Raw genomic sequence first — 14880 nt, forward strand, 5'->3', positions numbered from 1 at the left:
TCGCACACAGTCGTTGTTCGTGCTCGAGGTCCGGACGTACAAGAAAAGCATCAGCATCCAGCTCTCCGGGGCCTTTCACGCTCTTAACAGCCATGTAAGCCCCCATCTTAGCCGACGCCAGTGAGGGAGCTGAGGGGCGAAAGAGCCATCGCAGGCGCTGAGTGGCACGCGCATGCTGCGCGATCACACAGCTTGTGAGGTGTGACGGCGAATCAGACTTGCAGGTCGGCGCTGCAGGCGGGAGCTAGACGGCTTGTTCCTTGCGCCATCCCTGCTCTTGTACCGAGGAATGTGGGTTAATATCGACGAATCGGGTAATTCAATATAGAACTCCAAGGTAAGAGGTCGGATGAAGTGGAAGGCCTTATCGCGGGGTTGCACAACGCAAGCGATCGCTTGCTGTGCCGTACAGTGCCCGCGGACAGGAAACGGCGTGTGGCGCGAATAACGTTGATGGCCATGGTTCCCAGACTGAGTTTTGAAATGTGGAGCTAGTCTAGTGGAGCAGTCCCTCGACTATCACGAGCCGTCTGGAATTTACCGTCTTTGTGGGCGCGTAAATTCGAGTTAATGGTGTGAGCGTCGTACATACAACAGCGCTTGCCGCAGCGACGGGATCATTGTCGAATGCAAAACCTAGTATTGATCGCCTTGAACTATCCAATGGTAAATTACCTTAACCTTTCCATTACCACCACTTCTCGCACAGCACTCTCTCTGGAGCGACATTATCCTGCTCCTTGATAAACTTCACCATGTCGTCGGTCATGTCTGGGGGCCCGCAGACATAGAAGACGGTGGATTGGGCTTCCTTCCTGTTGCCAACTGCGCTAGAGAGGGCAATATCGTCAATGCGATGCGTCCAGGCACACACTGGCACTTCGGTAGCCGAGTCAATTTGCGGCAGCGTCAGAGACATGAGTGGATGTATCAAGTCACCTTCATTTGTGCCCATCTCAGACCCGTCCCACGTGCCTGTAAAGAAAAGCTCAAGGCGGTCTTTGGTCACCTTGAATCTGGGTATGCGGAACAGGTCGAGCACGTCTTGCAGGAAGAGGACTTCGCTCGGGTCGGTTTCGCGCGAAGGGACTTTGGTAGAGTATAGGAAGCGTACTTCGAGGTTCGGGTAGTTCTGGTTTATGTAGGTCATCATTGACATCATAGGGCTGTGGGGTGTTAGCGGGCGAGGCGTGCGACTTGGTCACGGCAGAGCTGGACGCACTTAATTCCGACACCTCCAGCGATGAAGATGGCGCGCTTAATCTTTTTCATGTCCAGACACGGGGGAGGCCACACGAAGCTTCCGCCTACACGCACAGTGACCTCCTTGCCTAGTATGTCCTCCGCCGGCTGCCACAGCCATGCTGCCGGCGGGTTATTAGGGCTCTTCTGGACAGCTAGCTCGAAGTAGGGAACAAAATCGGGATCCGACCGCGGCAGGGCTTCGGAGGGCGACGAGGTAATGGTGAAGCCACCGGCCTTGTCTACATCGGGCACAAAGACATCAAGCCATTGGCCGGGGAGGAACTGACTTATCCATCAGCGCATGTCGCGAGCGAGATGGAGATCGTCATACGTTGAAGCCGTCCTTTTCCTTGATTTCGAATTTAAAGCGCTTGATCCGGTCGTTGACGGGCGTGACTTTGGCGACGGTGGCCGTGTGCAGGTCGTTCTCTCGCGGTTCCGTCGCGGTGCGCTCTTGGTGGCTTAGGATCGCTTTTGCTGAGCGAGCTTGTGGCATGCTGCTCAGCATGCTTCTCTGCGAGGAGAGTCGTCGCTGAAATGAGTGATGGGACAAGAGTCGACGGGCAGGAAGGCTCATAGCAAGAAGAAAGTATCTTACCACGAGGAAAATGTAAGTGGGGACACCAGGTAGAGGGGTCCAATGCGTTATGCAGGATGATCCACTGGGCGGGAGCTTGGACGACAGCCGTTAAGGCTAGCTGACTTCACCCTCACCACGGCATCGGCATCATCTCGGGCCTCCAAATATAGCCAAGTGGCATTGGCCATGAGCCTCCGAGAATGGGCTGACTGCCATCGTGTCGCACGCTGAGATGTCGCGTTTGACATGTGCGAGTGCATGGTGTGTACTAAGCAAGCTATGACGCGTGCGGGAGCCGCGGCTGTCACCGGAGAGCTGAACACCATAAGACAGCAATTGCTCTGCATCCTCCTTTGACACGAAACCACCTGCACGTGCACTGCCCAACGCACGACATATCGTCACTGACTCTACTGCTCAGCCGACAAACACCTCCAATATCTCCAACTCTTACCTGATTCAGGCACAATGTCCGTCGAGGAAGGCACCCATGCCTTGGCTGATGGCAAGCAGCTATATACGAAGACATTCAAGGTATGGTGGAGCCATAGCAATAAGATCTGCATTAACGCAATGAGCAGACGGACGGTCCGGCCAAAGCCCGACTTGTGTTCATCCACGGATTCTCAGACGTACGGCTCCCGTGGACGCAATACTGAATGCATGACTAACGTTGCCTCTAGCACGGTGAGACCATCTAGCTACATGAATAACTCCCTTCTGACACAGGTCAAGTCAACACGTACGGCGACTTCTTCCCCCATCTAGCGTCTAGAGGCATTGAAGTTTATACGTTCGACCAGAGGTGCGCACGTGCACTGCTTCCAATATTCACTACTGACAAGGCACAGAGGATGGGGCCGATCTGTAGCAAAACACGCCGAGCGAGGAGACACGGGCCCGACTACCCAGGTGCTGGACGACATTACCTCCTTCATCAAGACATTGATCCCGAGCCCTGTCCCGCTCTTCATGATGGGGCATTCCATGGGTGGCGGTGAAACGCTCTGCTATGCCGCACAGGGTCCGGAGGAGGTGCTCAAGCACATTCGCGGCTTCCTCTTGGAGTCGCCCTTTATCGACTTTGACCCCAAGTCCAAGCCATCACCCATCACGGTCTTCTTCGGTAGGGTCGCTGGAAAGCTCATGGCAAAGCGTCAGTTGACCAACAAACTGGATCCAAAACTCATCTCGCGAGACCCGGAGGTCTGCAAGCGGTTCGATGAAGACGAGCTCTGCCACGATACCGGCACACTCGAGGGGCTCGCGGGATTGCTCGATCGAACCAATGCTTTGTCCAGTGGGAAGATCATCATACCTGACAATGTCGGAGAGGGTGGCGTGACGAGGATCTGGATTGCTCACGGCGAGCAGGACGGCATCACCAGCTACCATGCCTCGAAACGCCTGTTCGATGCCTTGCAAGTCAAGGACAAGGAATTCAAATCGTACGCCGGACACTTTCATCGCTGTAAGTACATGTCTGACCCAGTCCATGGTATTGGCACTAACCTTGTCAGTACACGACGAGCCTAGTCCTGATAAAGATGTATTCCGGGACGACGTCGTAAACTGGGTACTGGCTCGCGTGACGGACCCTGTGGGTGACGATAGTGCGAAGCCAAGGCTATGAATCTGTGTAGAAGCTCTCTAGAATAGGAAACAAGCGCGCTGGCAACGTAATCACGATACGATTATCTTTAGGTGTGCATTGCTTGGCCCAACTCGTACGTACACGCGCGGCTCCCGAGGCGCAAGGCGGAGGATCTCCAGGCCCATGTCCCTGCAGGAAATTGACGACGGCACGGGAGTGATGCATGAAGGTTGCAATGACATAGTGTGCGGTTGTTAAATTTGGCAACGTTCGTGATCGGTAGCAGTAGAAGTCATCACAATGGATTGGACTATCCCTTTTTTTCACCTGTGGCAGGTAGAGCATGAGATTTCTTACAGATTGAAAATATACACCGGCATGTTGTTCTCCTGGTCTTGCCGTTAGAAGTGCGGTAGTGTGCATCTTGCCTGAGTGGGACAGATGGTGGCGCCCCCACAATTGCCGTGTGTTGACGCAAAAGGCGCCATGAGAGGCCAGGCTCGAGGGCCGATAGCAACCGCGAAAGAGGCTCCAAATTGTCTTGGAAGTATTCGCAGCGAGTGGCATTGAGGCATCCCGCAGTACTGAGAGGCGCAACGGCTGCCACCACATCCCATGTTACTGCGCACCGCCTGCAGCAATGGACATGGCCTGCGTGTCCAGTTTAGCCAGCGTGCACGCGTCTCACTCCACGAGTCCTCCTCGCAACCCTCGGTGCGACGACACGTCCTATCACGTCACGCCTACAACCCTCCTACCTGCCGCCCCAAATTGCGCGTCCTGTGCACGCAGACGACGACCAAAGGTGCCCAGTACCTCGCCATCCCGTCGCATACAGCGCCTCTCCGCAACTGGTCGACGACCGTCCACCGCAAACCACTCTTTTCCCCTTCCACCATGACGGGCGCCACGCAGAAAAGAGGCCACGCCGGTCATCACCACCATAACCACGACAACACCTTCCTCTTGTCCAAGAACAAGAATGACGCCGGCGTGCGCATTACCAAGATTGGCCTCTACGTCAACCTGGGCATGGCTGTCAGCAAGGGCTTCGGAGGCTACGTCTTCAATAGTCAGGGTGAGATGGCTAGGCGCGTTGATACGAACGTCTACTAACGCCTGCCAGCACTCATCGCCGACGCCATCCACAGCCTCACCGACCTCGTGAGCGACATCATGACGCTGGCAACAGTCGGCTGGTCCCTCAAGCCCCCTACGGACCGCTTCCCCAGCGGGTATGGAAAGGTGGAGAGTCTGGGCTCGCTCGGTGTCAGTGGCATATTGCTCGCAGGCGGTTTCTTCATGGGCTGGACCGCGCTGCTGGCCCTCTGCAAGCAATTCTTCCCCGAAGCCGCCGAGGTAGCGGAGCAATGGGGGCTTATACCACACCACCACCACCACGGCATCGACGACCTGGGCCCCAACATTAATGCTATATGGCTTGCTGCTGGCTCAATTGTCATCAAGGAATGGCTCTACAGAGCGAGTAAGGACACCCATAATAACGTAGCAAGTGCCCGCTGACAATCACTCCAGCCCTCAAGATCGCCAAAGAGCGCAAATCGACGGTCCTCGCCTCCAACGCCTACCACCACCGCGTCGACTCCCTTACTGCCTTCGTCGCTCTCCTCCTCATCGCCGGCTCCAACGTCCTCAACAATGCAAAGTGGCTTGACCCTATCGGTGGGCTTGTCATCTCGCTCATGGTTGTCCAAGCTGGTTGGGGAAACACCAAGCAAGCGCTACTCGAACTGGCAGACGTCGGCGTGGACCAGGAGATGAAGGACAACGTGCGGAAAGCAGCGACTGATGCTGTCAAGGATGTCACTACCGCATCAGAGCCAGTCAATGTGCGAGCGATTCAGGGTGTCAAAGCTGGCCAGAACTACCTCATGGACATCGAGATTGGCGTCTCTGGCACCTGGACTGTTGACCAGACACGCGACATCGAGAACGCAATCCGGGACCGCGTCGGTGTCAATGTGCGCGGCGTGAAAAAGGTGCGCGTGCGCTTTGTAACCAACTCGGCGCAAGCACCAGACTTTCTCGACGAGTTCATCCCTGGCGACTCTGCTGCGGCGGCGAGCCAAAAATCCGAGGCAGAACATGACCACGACCACGACCACGACCACGATCACGATCACGAAACTACCGATGGCACCGCAAGGCGAAGGAAATGATTGGTGTACACCTATAGACAAGCATAGCTGGGCGTTCTGGAGTTGGGCAATGCAACTACCCGGCGGCATATGCGAGACATCGGACACTTGTATATATTCTGAATATCCATCACCTGAATTCAACCCCGGCCCACGCTCTAGACTCGTACTTCCCCACGCTAACGAAATTCCCTAGATGGCATCGGCGTTTGGCCGAGATGCAACTCCCAAAAGTCACAGTTGTACTCACGATGTCTCGGCACGAATTTATCCGCCATCCAATAATCCCGCGCCAAAGTACTGGCGCTTCTGCAGGCACCGCCGGCAAAATTGCCTGTGATGTAGCGCGTCCGTCAATGTGGGTCTTGCGTAAGTGTGCCGTAGCCGTATCGTGGATGTGAGGCAGGGACCTCTAACACTACGAGATATGGTCTGCTTATTTTAGCCATGTCTCGTCACCATAACACCCTAACATTATCCTCACAGCTTGAAACCGCACTGACACACTTCGACCATGGCTGATCAGTTCTTGGGCTTCGATTTGAGCACTCAGCAACTCAAAGGTGCGAATACCCCGCTAGAGCTACCCCACCATCTGGTCTTCCAGCTTGGACTGACGCTGCCGTGTTCTAGGTATCATCGTCGGTTCCGATCTCAAACTTATCCACGAAGCCAAAGTCGATTTCGATGCCGATCTCTCCAAATATGGCATTGAGAAGGGTGTCCTCACAAACCCTGCCGAGGGCGAGGTTTTCGCGCCCGTCGCCCTGTGGCTCGAAGCCATTGATCTTGTCCTGCAGCGATTGAAGGAGCAGGGTGCCGACTTCTCCAAGATCCAGGGTATCTCGGGTGCGGGTATGCAACATGGTACCGTATTCTGGAGCAACGATGCAGAGACACTACTTGGCAGTATGGATGCTGGAAAGACACTGCTCGAGCAGCTGGAAGGCGGTGCCAAGGGCGAGAGGAAGGGTGCCTTCAGCCACCCCTTCAGTCCAAACTGGCAGGACGCAAGTACACAGAAGCAGTGCGAAGCTTTTGATGCGACACTGCAAGAACCTAGGAACCTGGCCCTAGCTACTGGAAGCAGTGCCCATCACGTAAGTTTCCAGCACTCTCCAAGTCTTTGTCCATACTAACACAACAAAGCGCTTCAGTGGCCCTCAGATCCTTCGCTTCCACGACAAATACCCCGAAGCCTACAAAGCGACCGCTCGCATCTCTCTCGTGTCCTCTTTCCTCGCTTCCGTCTTTCTCGGTAAAGTCGCCCCCATCGATATCGGAGACGTATGCGGAGCCAACCTGTGGGACATCAAGAATGGTCGTTGGCATGAGGATCTTCTTGCGCTCGCAGCTGGAGGGAGTGACGGCGTCGAGGACCTCAAGAAGAAGCTCGGAGGTGTTCCGGAAGATGGTGGCTCAAGCTTCGGTACCGTCTCGCCATACTTCAGCAAGCGCTATGGGTTCCCATCGTCGGCTCAGGTCATTGCGTTCACTGGTGACAACCCATCGACCATCCTTGCCCTTCCTCTACGCGCGTCCGACGCCATCGTCTCGCTAGGGACCTCAACAACATTCCTTATGTCTACACCCCAGTATAGGCCCGATCCAGCATACCATTTCATGAACCACCCCACCACAGCAGGCCTCTACATGTTCATGCTCTGCTACAAGAATGGTGGTCTAGCACGCGAGCACATCCGCGACGCCATCAACAAAGCCTCAGGCTCATCCGACAAGTCCTGGGACAAGTTCAATGAGACAGCCCTCACAACTCCTGCACTTGGCCAAGCTCAACCCTCCGACCCTATGCGTCTAGGTCTCTTCTTCCCCCGACCAGAAATCGTACCAAACGTCAAGGCAGGAACATGGCGATTTCTTTCCAAAGATAATCAGCTCTCGCCCATAGCACCAGAAGCTGCCGAAGGCAAGACTGAGGACAAATCTTGGCCCGTTCCTCAAGCCGACGCCCGTGCAATCCTCGAATCCCAGTTCCTGTCATTGAGACTGCGCTCTCAGTCCCTTGTTGAACCCCAGGGCTCTCTCCCCGCGCAACCTCGCAGAATCTACATGGTTGGCGGTGGTGCCGTGAACCCCGCCATCGCCGAACTCGCCGGTCAAGTTCTTGGTGGCTCTGACGGTGTATACAAGCTTGAGATTGGAGGGAATGCTTGCGCTCTCGGAGCCGCGTACAAAGCTGCCTGGGGCGTACAACGTTCATCTCCACAGGAGAAATTTGAGGATTTCCTTGAGGCGCGGTGGAATGAGGAGGGCTTTGTCAAGAAGATCTGTGATGGCTACAGGAAGGGTGTCTTTGAACAGTATGGCGATGCACTCAAGGCTTTCGATGAGGTAGAGAAGGTAGCACTTAGGGAGAAGGGTGAGGCCGAGAAAACGGATGCTACCAAAGAGGCTATGGGGCTGCAGGGTCTGGATAGCCAGAGGTAAGATGGTGGTAGTGTGAAATATTCTGGAATGTCACTTGATTATTTGGGCACAGATCCCTTGAAAGTGAACGTCTTGGCTAATCGACCATCTGGTAACACGATTGTGTTTTTCGTTTGACGGGCATGTGACAGCGCGCCAACGCGTTGGAAGGAACACGCGACACTTCTAAGGTTGACGTAACCTCCAACACTCTAGCTCCACATTATCAAACTTATCACATTTGGAATCTTCTCCACCTGTCGTCAACACCACGGTCATTTGCGCATACCGCTTCACGCGTTGAAACATGTCCGAAGGTACCGAGAACCATATTGTATGCGTTGGTGCCGTCTACATCGACACCATATTGACGTATGTATCAACGCTCTGCAAAAAACCCAAGAGTCAAAAGCTTACTAAATTGCGAGTGTTCAGAGTCCCACACTTCCCCATAGAAGATGAGAAACTACGCGCCAAAGCTCTCACGCGAAGAAGAGGAGGAAACACGGCAAACAGTCTAGAAGTGTTATCGCAGCTGCAACGACACGACCCTGAAGGAGCACATCCCAGTCCCACGAGTCTGCATCTACTAGCTGTGCTCCCTGAGGAACAATCTGCGGCTTCTCAATTCATATCCACATCGCTTCCTGCGGTAAACATATCCGACGTGAGCCTCTTCCGCAAACAGCACCAAGAAGCCGCGTCAAGCTACATCATCCAAAGCGAAGAGAAGCGTTCCCGCACAATCGTCAGCATCAACCAGCTCCCCGAGATGCAAGCCGAAGAATTCATACACCAAGTCCGTAAATTCACTACAAAACAGGGACAGACATGGAAGAAAGCGTGGTTCCATTTCGAAGGCCGTGTCCCAGAGATCACACTGCATTGTGTCCGCTTCCTCCGCGAAACATACCCTCATTTCAAGATTAGCGTCGAGTGCGAGAAGCCTGAGCGGACGGGTATGGCTGAGGTGGCGCAGTACGCAGATGTAGTCTTTTACTCGAAATTGTGGGCCGTGAAGAATGGGTATGAGGATGCGAGAAGCTTTCTTGAAGCCAGACGCGATGAAACGAGAGATGGGGCTCTACTGTGTTGTACATGGGGTTCTGGAGGTGCTACGGCGGTTGAAAAGGGGGGCGAGGATGTTTGGGCGGATGTTGAGGCGTGGCAGGCAGATGGGGAGGAGGGGGCAAAGGTTGTGGATACGATTGGTGCTGGGGATACTTTTATTGCGGGGATGCTTTTTGCGGTTAATGAGCATGAGGAGTGGGGGCTGCAAAGGAAATTGGAGTTTGCGAATGAGTTGGCTGGGAGGAAGGTGCTGCAGGAGGGGTTTGGGGGTCTGGGGAGGAGGATGTGGTAGCTGGTGAGAGTTATTGCATTACTTGTTCTGCAATTGCTCTTGCTTATACAATGAGTATACGGACTATTCTCACTAGATACATAGGTATGCAAAAAGTAAACCTACGCATAGCAACGGGCGCTTCGAGGCACGTACTTGCAAGCGTCTGCGCTTTTGGTGTGGAGTGTTCCCGGAAAGCGACTTGCAGGAATCAGTCCGAATCGCTCGAGACAGATCATGACGCTTCCAAATCATGGGTTGGGAAAATGCGTTCGAGACCTGATCTTCAAATCAGTTCCAATCATTGGTCAATTGGGGCGGACTAGATCGACGACGCAGGCGGGAAAGGGTCTCCCGGAGCAGCTTCCGACCACCCATCGCACGCGTGCATCTCAAAGAACTGGAATCATTGACGCGCTACCCCGCATTATCTTGAGCTATTGTGCCCGGAATGAAAGATGGAGAAGAGCAGATATCGGCGAGGCGGAAGCTAGATGCAGTTGCGGGGGTGACCACGGGGACTGTGTTGGTAACTTAAGAAGACCGCCGTCCATGTAGCAGCATGCGGCGAAGCAAGAAGTACCTACACACATAACCAGCAATTCATCAGCATGAGTGGAACGAAGATCGAAACATGCCCCATGGGGTACCACCGAATTCAAAATATCCACAACGGCAAAGTACCAAGTGGCACCGTCAAAGCTGGTGGACAAGACAAGAAGGCTACTGGCACATACATCAAGTGGGATGCGCCAGGTGTTGAGAAAATTCCAGACAATGAGCAAGAGAAGATTAAAGAGGTTTCTGCCCAGTTTAATCGTTTCCAGATGATGAACTTCAATGAGCATATGCACTGTTTGAGGGGCACGCATTTGAAGACTCAGGGTGTAAGTATACCCCGAGGCTTCTCGAGATGAACGTTACTGATGGCATAGGCAGTGCGTTATGGGCAAGTTCACGGTGCACGACAACCTACCTAAACATCTCGCCCAAGGAATGTTCGCAAAGCCTGGTACTTACGATGTAATCATGCGGTACTCGTCTCTAACGCCCAAGATCTTGCCCGACAACCTGGCAGCCCCGCGCGGCATTGGCATGAAGGTCTTTGGCATCGAGGGCGAGAAGCTCTGGGGAGAAGACAAGAAGACGCAAGACTGGACCTTCAACAACTACCCGGTATTGGAGCTGCGTGATCCCCAGACCACATACGACATTGCAGATGCACTGGAGCGAAACTGGAACGACTTGCCTACCTTTGCAGACGAGCAGAGCAAACGCGTTGATGCCGACGTAGCAACACTCGGTGGACAACTGCCAAAACAACACATGGTTGCTATGCCTGAGTACTCACAATCAGCCTACCGCCACGGAGCTTACGTAGCCAAATACGGCGTCTTCCCCAATAGCAAGTTCCAAAAGGACCTTGAGAACACCGAAGTCAAAGACTCAGACCCCATCAATGTCCTCTCGCAGACCCTCCGCACACACCACCTCAATAACACCATAACCTACAGCTTCTGCGCGCAACTGTTGCAGGACCTCACCGAACAGCCCGTCGACGACATCGGCATCGAATGGGATCCCAAGAAATATCCGTTTGAGCAAATCGCTACCATTGAGTTCCCGCCACAGGACTCGTGGCTACCTGAGTTTAGGACGTGGTGGGATGATCGCATCACGGTGAACAGCTGGCATGGGTTGAAGGAGCATCAACCGCTTGGGAGTACCAACCGAATGCGCAGGGTAGTTTACGCCGAGAGTAGGAAGTTGAGGCTGAAGGTTAATGGGTATAAGGAAGAAGATTATGTGGAGCCAGCGGGGCTTGATGATATCCCTGGGAAGGGTGTGGAGGCGCCGCAGTTGGACTTGAAGTATCAGAGTGCTGTTACTACTGCCGAGGTTGCATGATTGAGAAATGCAAGGTAGCTAGATGTAGGTTGTGGAACGGAAGTGCTTTTCTTAGATGTACGTGTGCAAGGTTCCGGACGTATGCACGTTCGCTTGGTGACGTCTGTCTTATGCGTGAACAAGTCTGGAATATCATCGAAGCTGCGAACCTAATGCATCTAGTAATAAGTGCAGTTGGAATCCATGCAGCTTACAGGTAGGAAGTGACAAGGCAGGTGCGACTTCCGCAAGTGGCGGCTCCCCGCACATGCGCATGCTAAGTACCTGCAGCTAACTCACTGGGCCAACAGCAACAACAATAACGATTAGTTCACTCTACAAGAATACATGAACCATATTTCGCTTCGTGCTTGCGAGACTGTGAGTGAGCTACAGCTGTCAAACATGCGAATCCCTTCCTTATCTTTACTGACATGTGGAGCAGTCTACATCTCAACTCTAACCACAGCTGCAAGCATCGTCACCATCTTCCCTCACATCAGAATGTCGTCTAGCGAAAGAAATGTGAGTACTACAAAGTCAAAGAAGAGCTATCTGGTGCTACACGTGTTGTCACTGGACAAGACATACTAACGCGACGAAGGCGTATCCTTACGACAAGCCGCACTCAACGCCCTCGAATGTTACACAACATTACGAGAACAGACTGTGGATGCAGATACAGTACGAAGCATACGTAGATGGGATCGACCTGACAGTATTGCCCTTTGCCAAAGAAGCTATTGCGAGCATCGCTTCGCTAGCAAGTAGCATGGTGAATGTGAAGGAATTTGACTTCTCAACCTCAAAGAGGGTTGATACGCATACACAGTAAGCTCAAATGCTACACAACACAGTGCCAAAGACGCACGTATGTGTGCCGATGTACTGACAAACCCCAATAGCCCCATCCCAGACTGGTTCCGAGCCCTCGAATTGAACGCTGCAGGCCGCGCAACGCCGTCTTGGAACGTATCATCCCACCTCAAATTCATGAGTGAACACCACATCGCTCATTCTGTACTCTGCGTCTCCACACCCCAGGCCAACGCCTTCTTGACTGAAAGGGATGAGGTGCTGAGAAAAAAGAAGACGGTTGCCCTTGCGCGTTTACTCAACTCCTTCACAGCGGAGCTTTGCAGGATTTATCCAGAGAGGGTTAGTTGGTTGGCCATTATGCCGTTACCCCATGTGGAAGAATCGATTACGGAATTGAAGCGCGTGTTTGGAGTGGTGGGGAAAAAGCCAGTGGGTGTCGGTGTGCTAACAAACCACGAGGGAATGTACCCGGGGGACGAGACTTTTGATCCATTGTGGAATTTTCTACAAGAGAGATCCGCAAAGATGGGAAGCGATGGGAGGGAGGTGGTCTTCGTGCATCCAACGGAACCCATCATCAAGCTCGACGATGGTCGATTGATAAACTCTCGACCTTGTGAGTTCTCTTTTCACAAACTCGGGCTCACAAATGACCAAGAGAGCGAGCTGACACTGTGCCACAGCACCCCTTCGCTCCGGTCTCGGAGAATTCTATTTCGAAACCGCGCGCGCCATCTCGAGTCTAACAGCCTCATCCACATTCCTCAAGTTCCCGTCCCTCCACTTCCGCATCTCTCACGGCGCAGGCGCTTTCCCCGATATCTCCGAGCGTTTCCTTCTCGGCTTCCCCAACATCTCGACCGCAGCAAGGGAAGCCTACAAAACGCGCTTTTGGTACGACAGTGCAGGACCAGTTTGGCCAAATCAGGTCAAAGGGCTAACGGAAGGAATGGGTGTTCCAATTAGTCAGATGGTGTTTGGCACGGATTATCCGTATGGCATTGGGTTTTGGGATGTGGATGCTAATATTGATGGGTTGGCTTGGGCGGGAGAATTGAGGTTTGAGGAGAAGGAAAAGGTGTTTTGGGGGAATGCGAAGGAGTTGTGGAGAGGGAAGATTGCCGTGTTGGATGCTATGGAAGAGTAGAGTGATTAAAGACTTCCCATCTCCATAATCTGCCTCGATAACCAAACAGTGACTGTTTTGTGCTCCAATGAACGTATCAAATGTGGAGCTTGGTCGAGACTGCCTCGACTGGTGTGCGCCTTCCACAACGTCTGTTTGGCAACGACGAAGTCGTCACTGCTGTTCTCAGGTATGTCTGACACATCTCAACCCCGCTTCGTCCTTTCTGCCTTCTCATACCCTCTCACCCTTCTTGCATTCATCATGGCGGCCTCAGAGTACGAGACGGTTGCTAACGTTGCTTGGGATGTTATGAGTGTTGATCTATCCGCCACCCAGCTGCTTCGCTCAATGTACCACAACTCTTCGGTCATCCTCGAAGCTCTCGACTACTTCTCTGTGCAATTCGCACCTTCTCTCCATGGGATTCTTCGGTCACGTGGTCCACCTACACCTCAGCAGCTGCAGTTATGCACCCTTCCCGAAATTGCGCGACAGTGTTGAAGCTCACCAGTACATCGTTGCTACCAATCGCATGGTTTCGGCGTACGTTCTCAATCTTCGCGCATCCATGGGAGTAGACCCTTGAATTCGGACATGGTGCTTGCACAAAAATCAAGAACGATTCCACGCCGACCAAGAAAAAAATGAACAGGCCTGCAGCCTACATTAACTTAAAACCCTACAAGATAGATGACTTAGTGTTGATGTAGACTCTAGACCTGTTCAGCTTTTTCCTTGTATGAGGTGATTTGTTGATTGCGGTAATAAACTCCATCCAATTGATATAGAGTTGTAGACCATGCCGGTTAGCTGCGGCGATTTAGTGCGACAGACGACCTTCGACCCCGCCGTGTGACATCCGCCACCATTCACGACAACAACAGCACCGACAACACAACATAAGATTATCACGAAGCGCCCAGGCGGGAATCGCGCGACATGATTGCCCACCAAAAGGCACATGCTTGTTGCAGATACCGAAATCAGGACGACGGATCTCGCGCCCCACGAGTATGAGGTGCACCGAGTCGTGCAGGAGGCTAGAAAAATTGTTCAGCCTCAAGCATGGACAGCTATAGGTAAATATGCCTGACGTTCCACAACGACTCACACTAACCGATGGTTTTACAGTAAATCCTGATGCGTGTTACAAGTCTTCTGGGCGAGGCCCCGGACGCGATCGCCCGGCGCTTGCCGATGGGCCGGGGCACTCCACCAACTCCATATTGTCAGCAGAGGCAAACATCAAGAGAAAGTCAAGATGAGACAACATGGCATTCCTCAGCCCATCAATAGGCAGTCCGTCCGTCCGTCTAGTCCGTCAGCCAGAGCCAGATCATCATGACTTCAGCCATTCGCATTGTTCGGTAATCGTCCACGGGATGACGTTGATGACAAAACCTCAAACCATCGGGCGATTTCCAACCAACGCACAGCCGCGGAGTGCATGAGCATAGACGTCGTCCGAGCCTCATAAGTAGCAAAACGTCTACTGCCGCCGAATGATTGGCGAGACTGCCTTACATAAGGCTGGCAGGAAGAGTTTTGCTCCACCATGTACTAGCGCGAATTGCGTGATCGCACGTCTTCACCCCCAGCTATCGCACCTTGCGGAGATGGTTACAAAGCGATCCCGATGGCGGCGCCCAATATATACTCCAGGCCGTGGTCGCTCTCCCTCTTCCCACCTCCAGACTC

General features: G+C 53.3%; 7 protein-coding genes across 7 annotated transcripts; 6 read left to right on the forward strand and 1 right to left on the reverse strand.

The window, feature by feature from the left end:
* Positions 1 to 688: 688 nt before the first annotated feature.
* On the reverse strand, positions 689 to 1753 carry J4E88_007562 (uncharacterized protein; the record flags this gene model as incomplete). The annotated part of the gene is made up of 3 exons (XM_049401179.1): positions 689 to 1166; positions 1223 to 1527; positions 1577 to 1753. The coding sequence occupies 3 exons, from the start codon at positions 1751 to 1753 to the stop codon at positions 689 to 691; spliced, it is 960 nt and encodes a 319-aa protein (XP_049252863.1).
* A 540-nt stretch (positions 1754 to 2293) lies between these two features.
* On the forward strand, positions 2294 to 3458 carry J4E88_007563 (uncharacterized protein; the record flags this gene model as incomplete). Its single annotated transcript, XM_049401180.1, has 3 exons — positions 2294 to 2359; positions 2711 to 3296; positions 3346 to 3458. 3 exons carry the CDS (start codon positions 2294 to 2296, stop codon positions 3456 to 3458), a joined length of 765 nt encoding a protein of 254 aa, XP_049252864.1.
* An 858-nt stretch (positions 3459 to 4316) lies between these two features.
* On the forward strand, positions 4317 to 5599 carry J4E88_007564 (uncharacterized protein; the record flags this gene model as incomplete). The annotated part of the gene is made up of 3 exons (XM_049401181.1): positions 4317 to 4497; positions 4546 to 4905; positions 4956 to 5599. 3 exons carry the CDS (start codon positions 4317 to 4319, stop codon positions 5597 to 5599), a joined length of 1185 nt encoding a protein of 394 aa, XP_049252865.1.
* A 493-nt stretch (positions 5600 to 6092) lies between these two features.
* J4E88_007565 (uncharacterized protein) lies at positions 6093 to 8026 on the forward strand (the record flags this gene model as incomplete). The annotated part of the gene is made up of 3 exons (XM_049401182.1): positions 6093 to 6141; positions 6212 to 6678; positions 6728 to 8026. The coding sequence occupies 3 exons, from the start codon at positions 6093 to 6095 to the stop codon at positions 8024 to 8026; spliced, it is 1815 nt and encodes a 604-aa protein (XP_049252866.1).
* Positions 8027 to 8312: 286 nt separating this feature from the next.
* On the forward strand, positions 8313 to 9368 carry J4E88_007566 (uncharacterized protein; the record flags this gene model as incomplete). Its single annotated transcript, XM_049401183.1, has 1 exon — positions 8313 to 9368. The coding sequence occupies one exon, from the start codon at positions 8313 to 8315 to the stop codon at positions 9366 to 9368; it is 1056 nt and encodes a 351-aa protein (XP_049252867.1).
* A 590-nt stretch (positions 9369 to 9958) lies between these two features.
* Positions 9959 to 11255, forward strand: J4E88_007567 (uncharacterized protein; the record flags this gene model as incomplete). The annotated part of the gene is made up of 2 exons (XM_049401184.1): positions 9959 to 10234; positions 10287 to 11255. 2 exons carry the CDS (start codon positions 9959 to 9961, stop codon positions 11253 to 11255), a joined length of 1245 nt encoding a protein of 414 aa, XP_049252868.1.
* Positions 11256 to 11738: 483 nt separating this feature from the next.
* Positions 11739 to 13019, forward strand: J4E88_007568 (uncharacterized protein; the record flags this gene model as incomplete). Its single annotated transcript, XM_049401185.1, has 5 exons — positions 11739 to 11759; positions 11839 to 12065; positions 12140 to 12669; positions 12737 to 12947; positions 13001 to 13019. The coding sequence occupies 5 exons, from the start codon at positions 11739 to 11741 to the stop codon at positions 13017 to 13019; spliced, it is 1008 nt and encodes a 335-aa protein (XP_049252869.1).
* Positions 13020 to 14880: the final 1861 nt, after the last annotated feature.

Source organism: Alternaria novae-zelandiae (assembly GCF_023758075.1).
Source record: "Alternaria novae-zelandiae strain BMP 2774 chromosome Unknown scaffold_16, whole genome shotgun sequence".
NCBI lineage: Eukaryota > Fungi > Ascomycota > Dothideomycetes > Pleosporales > Pleosporaceae > Alternaria > Alternaria novae-zelandiae.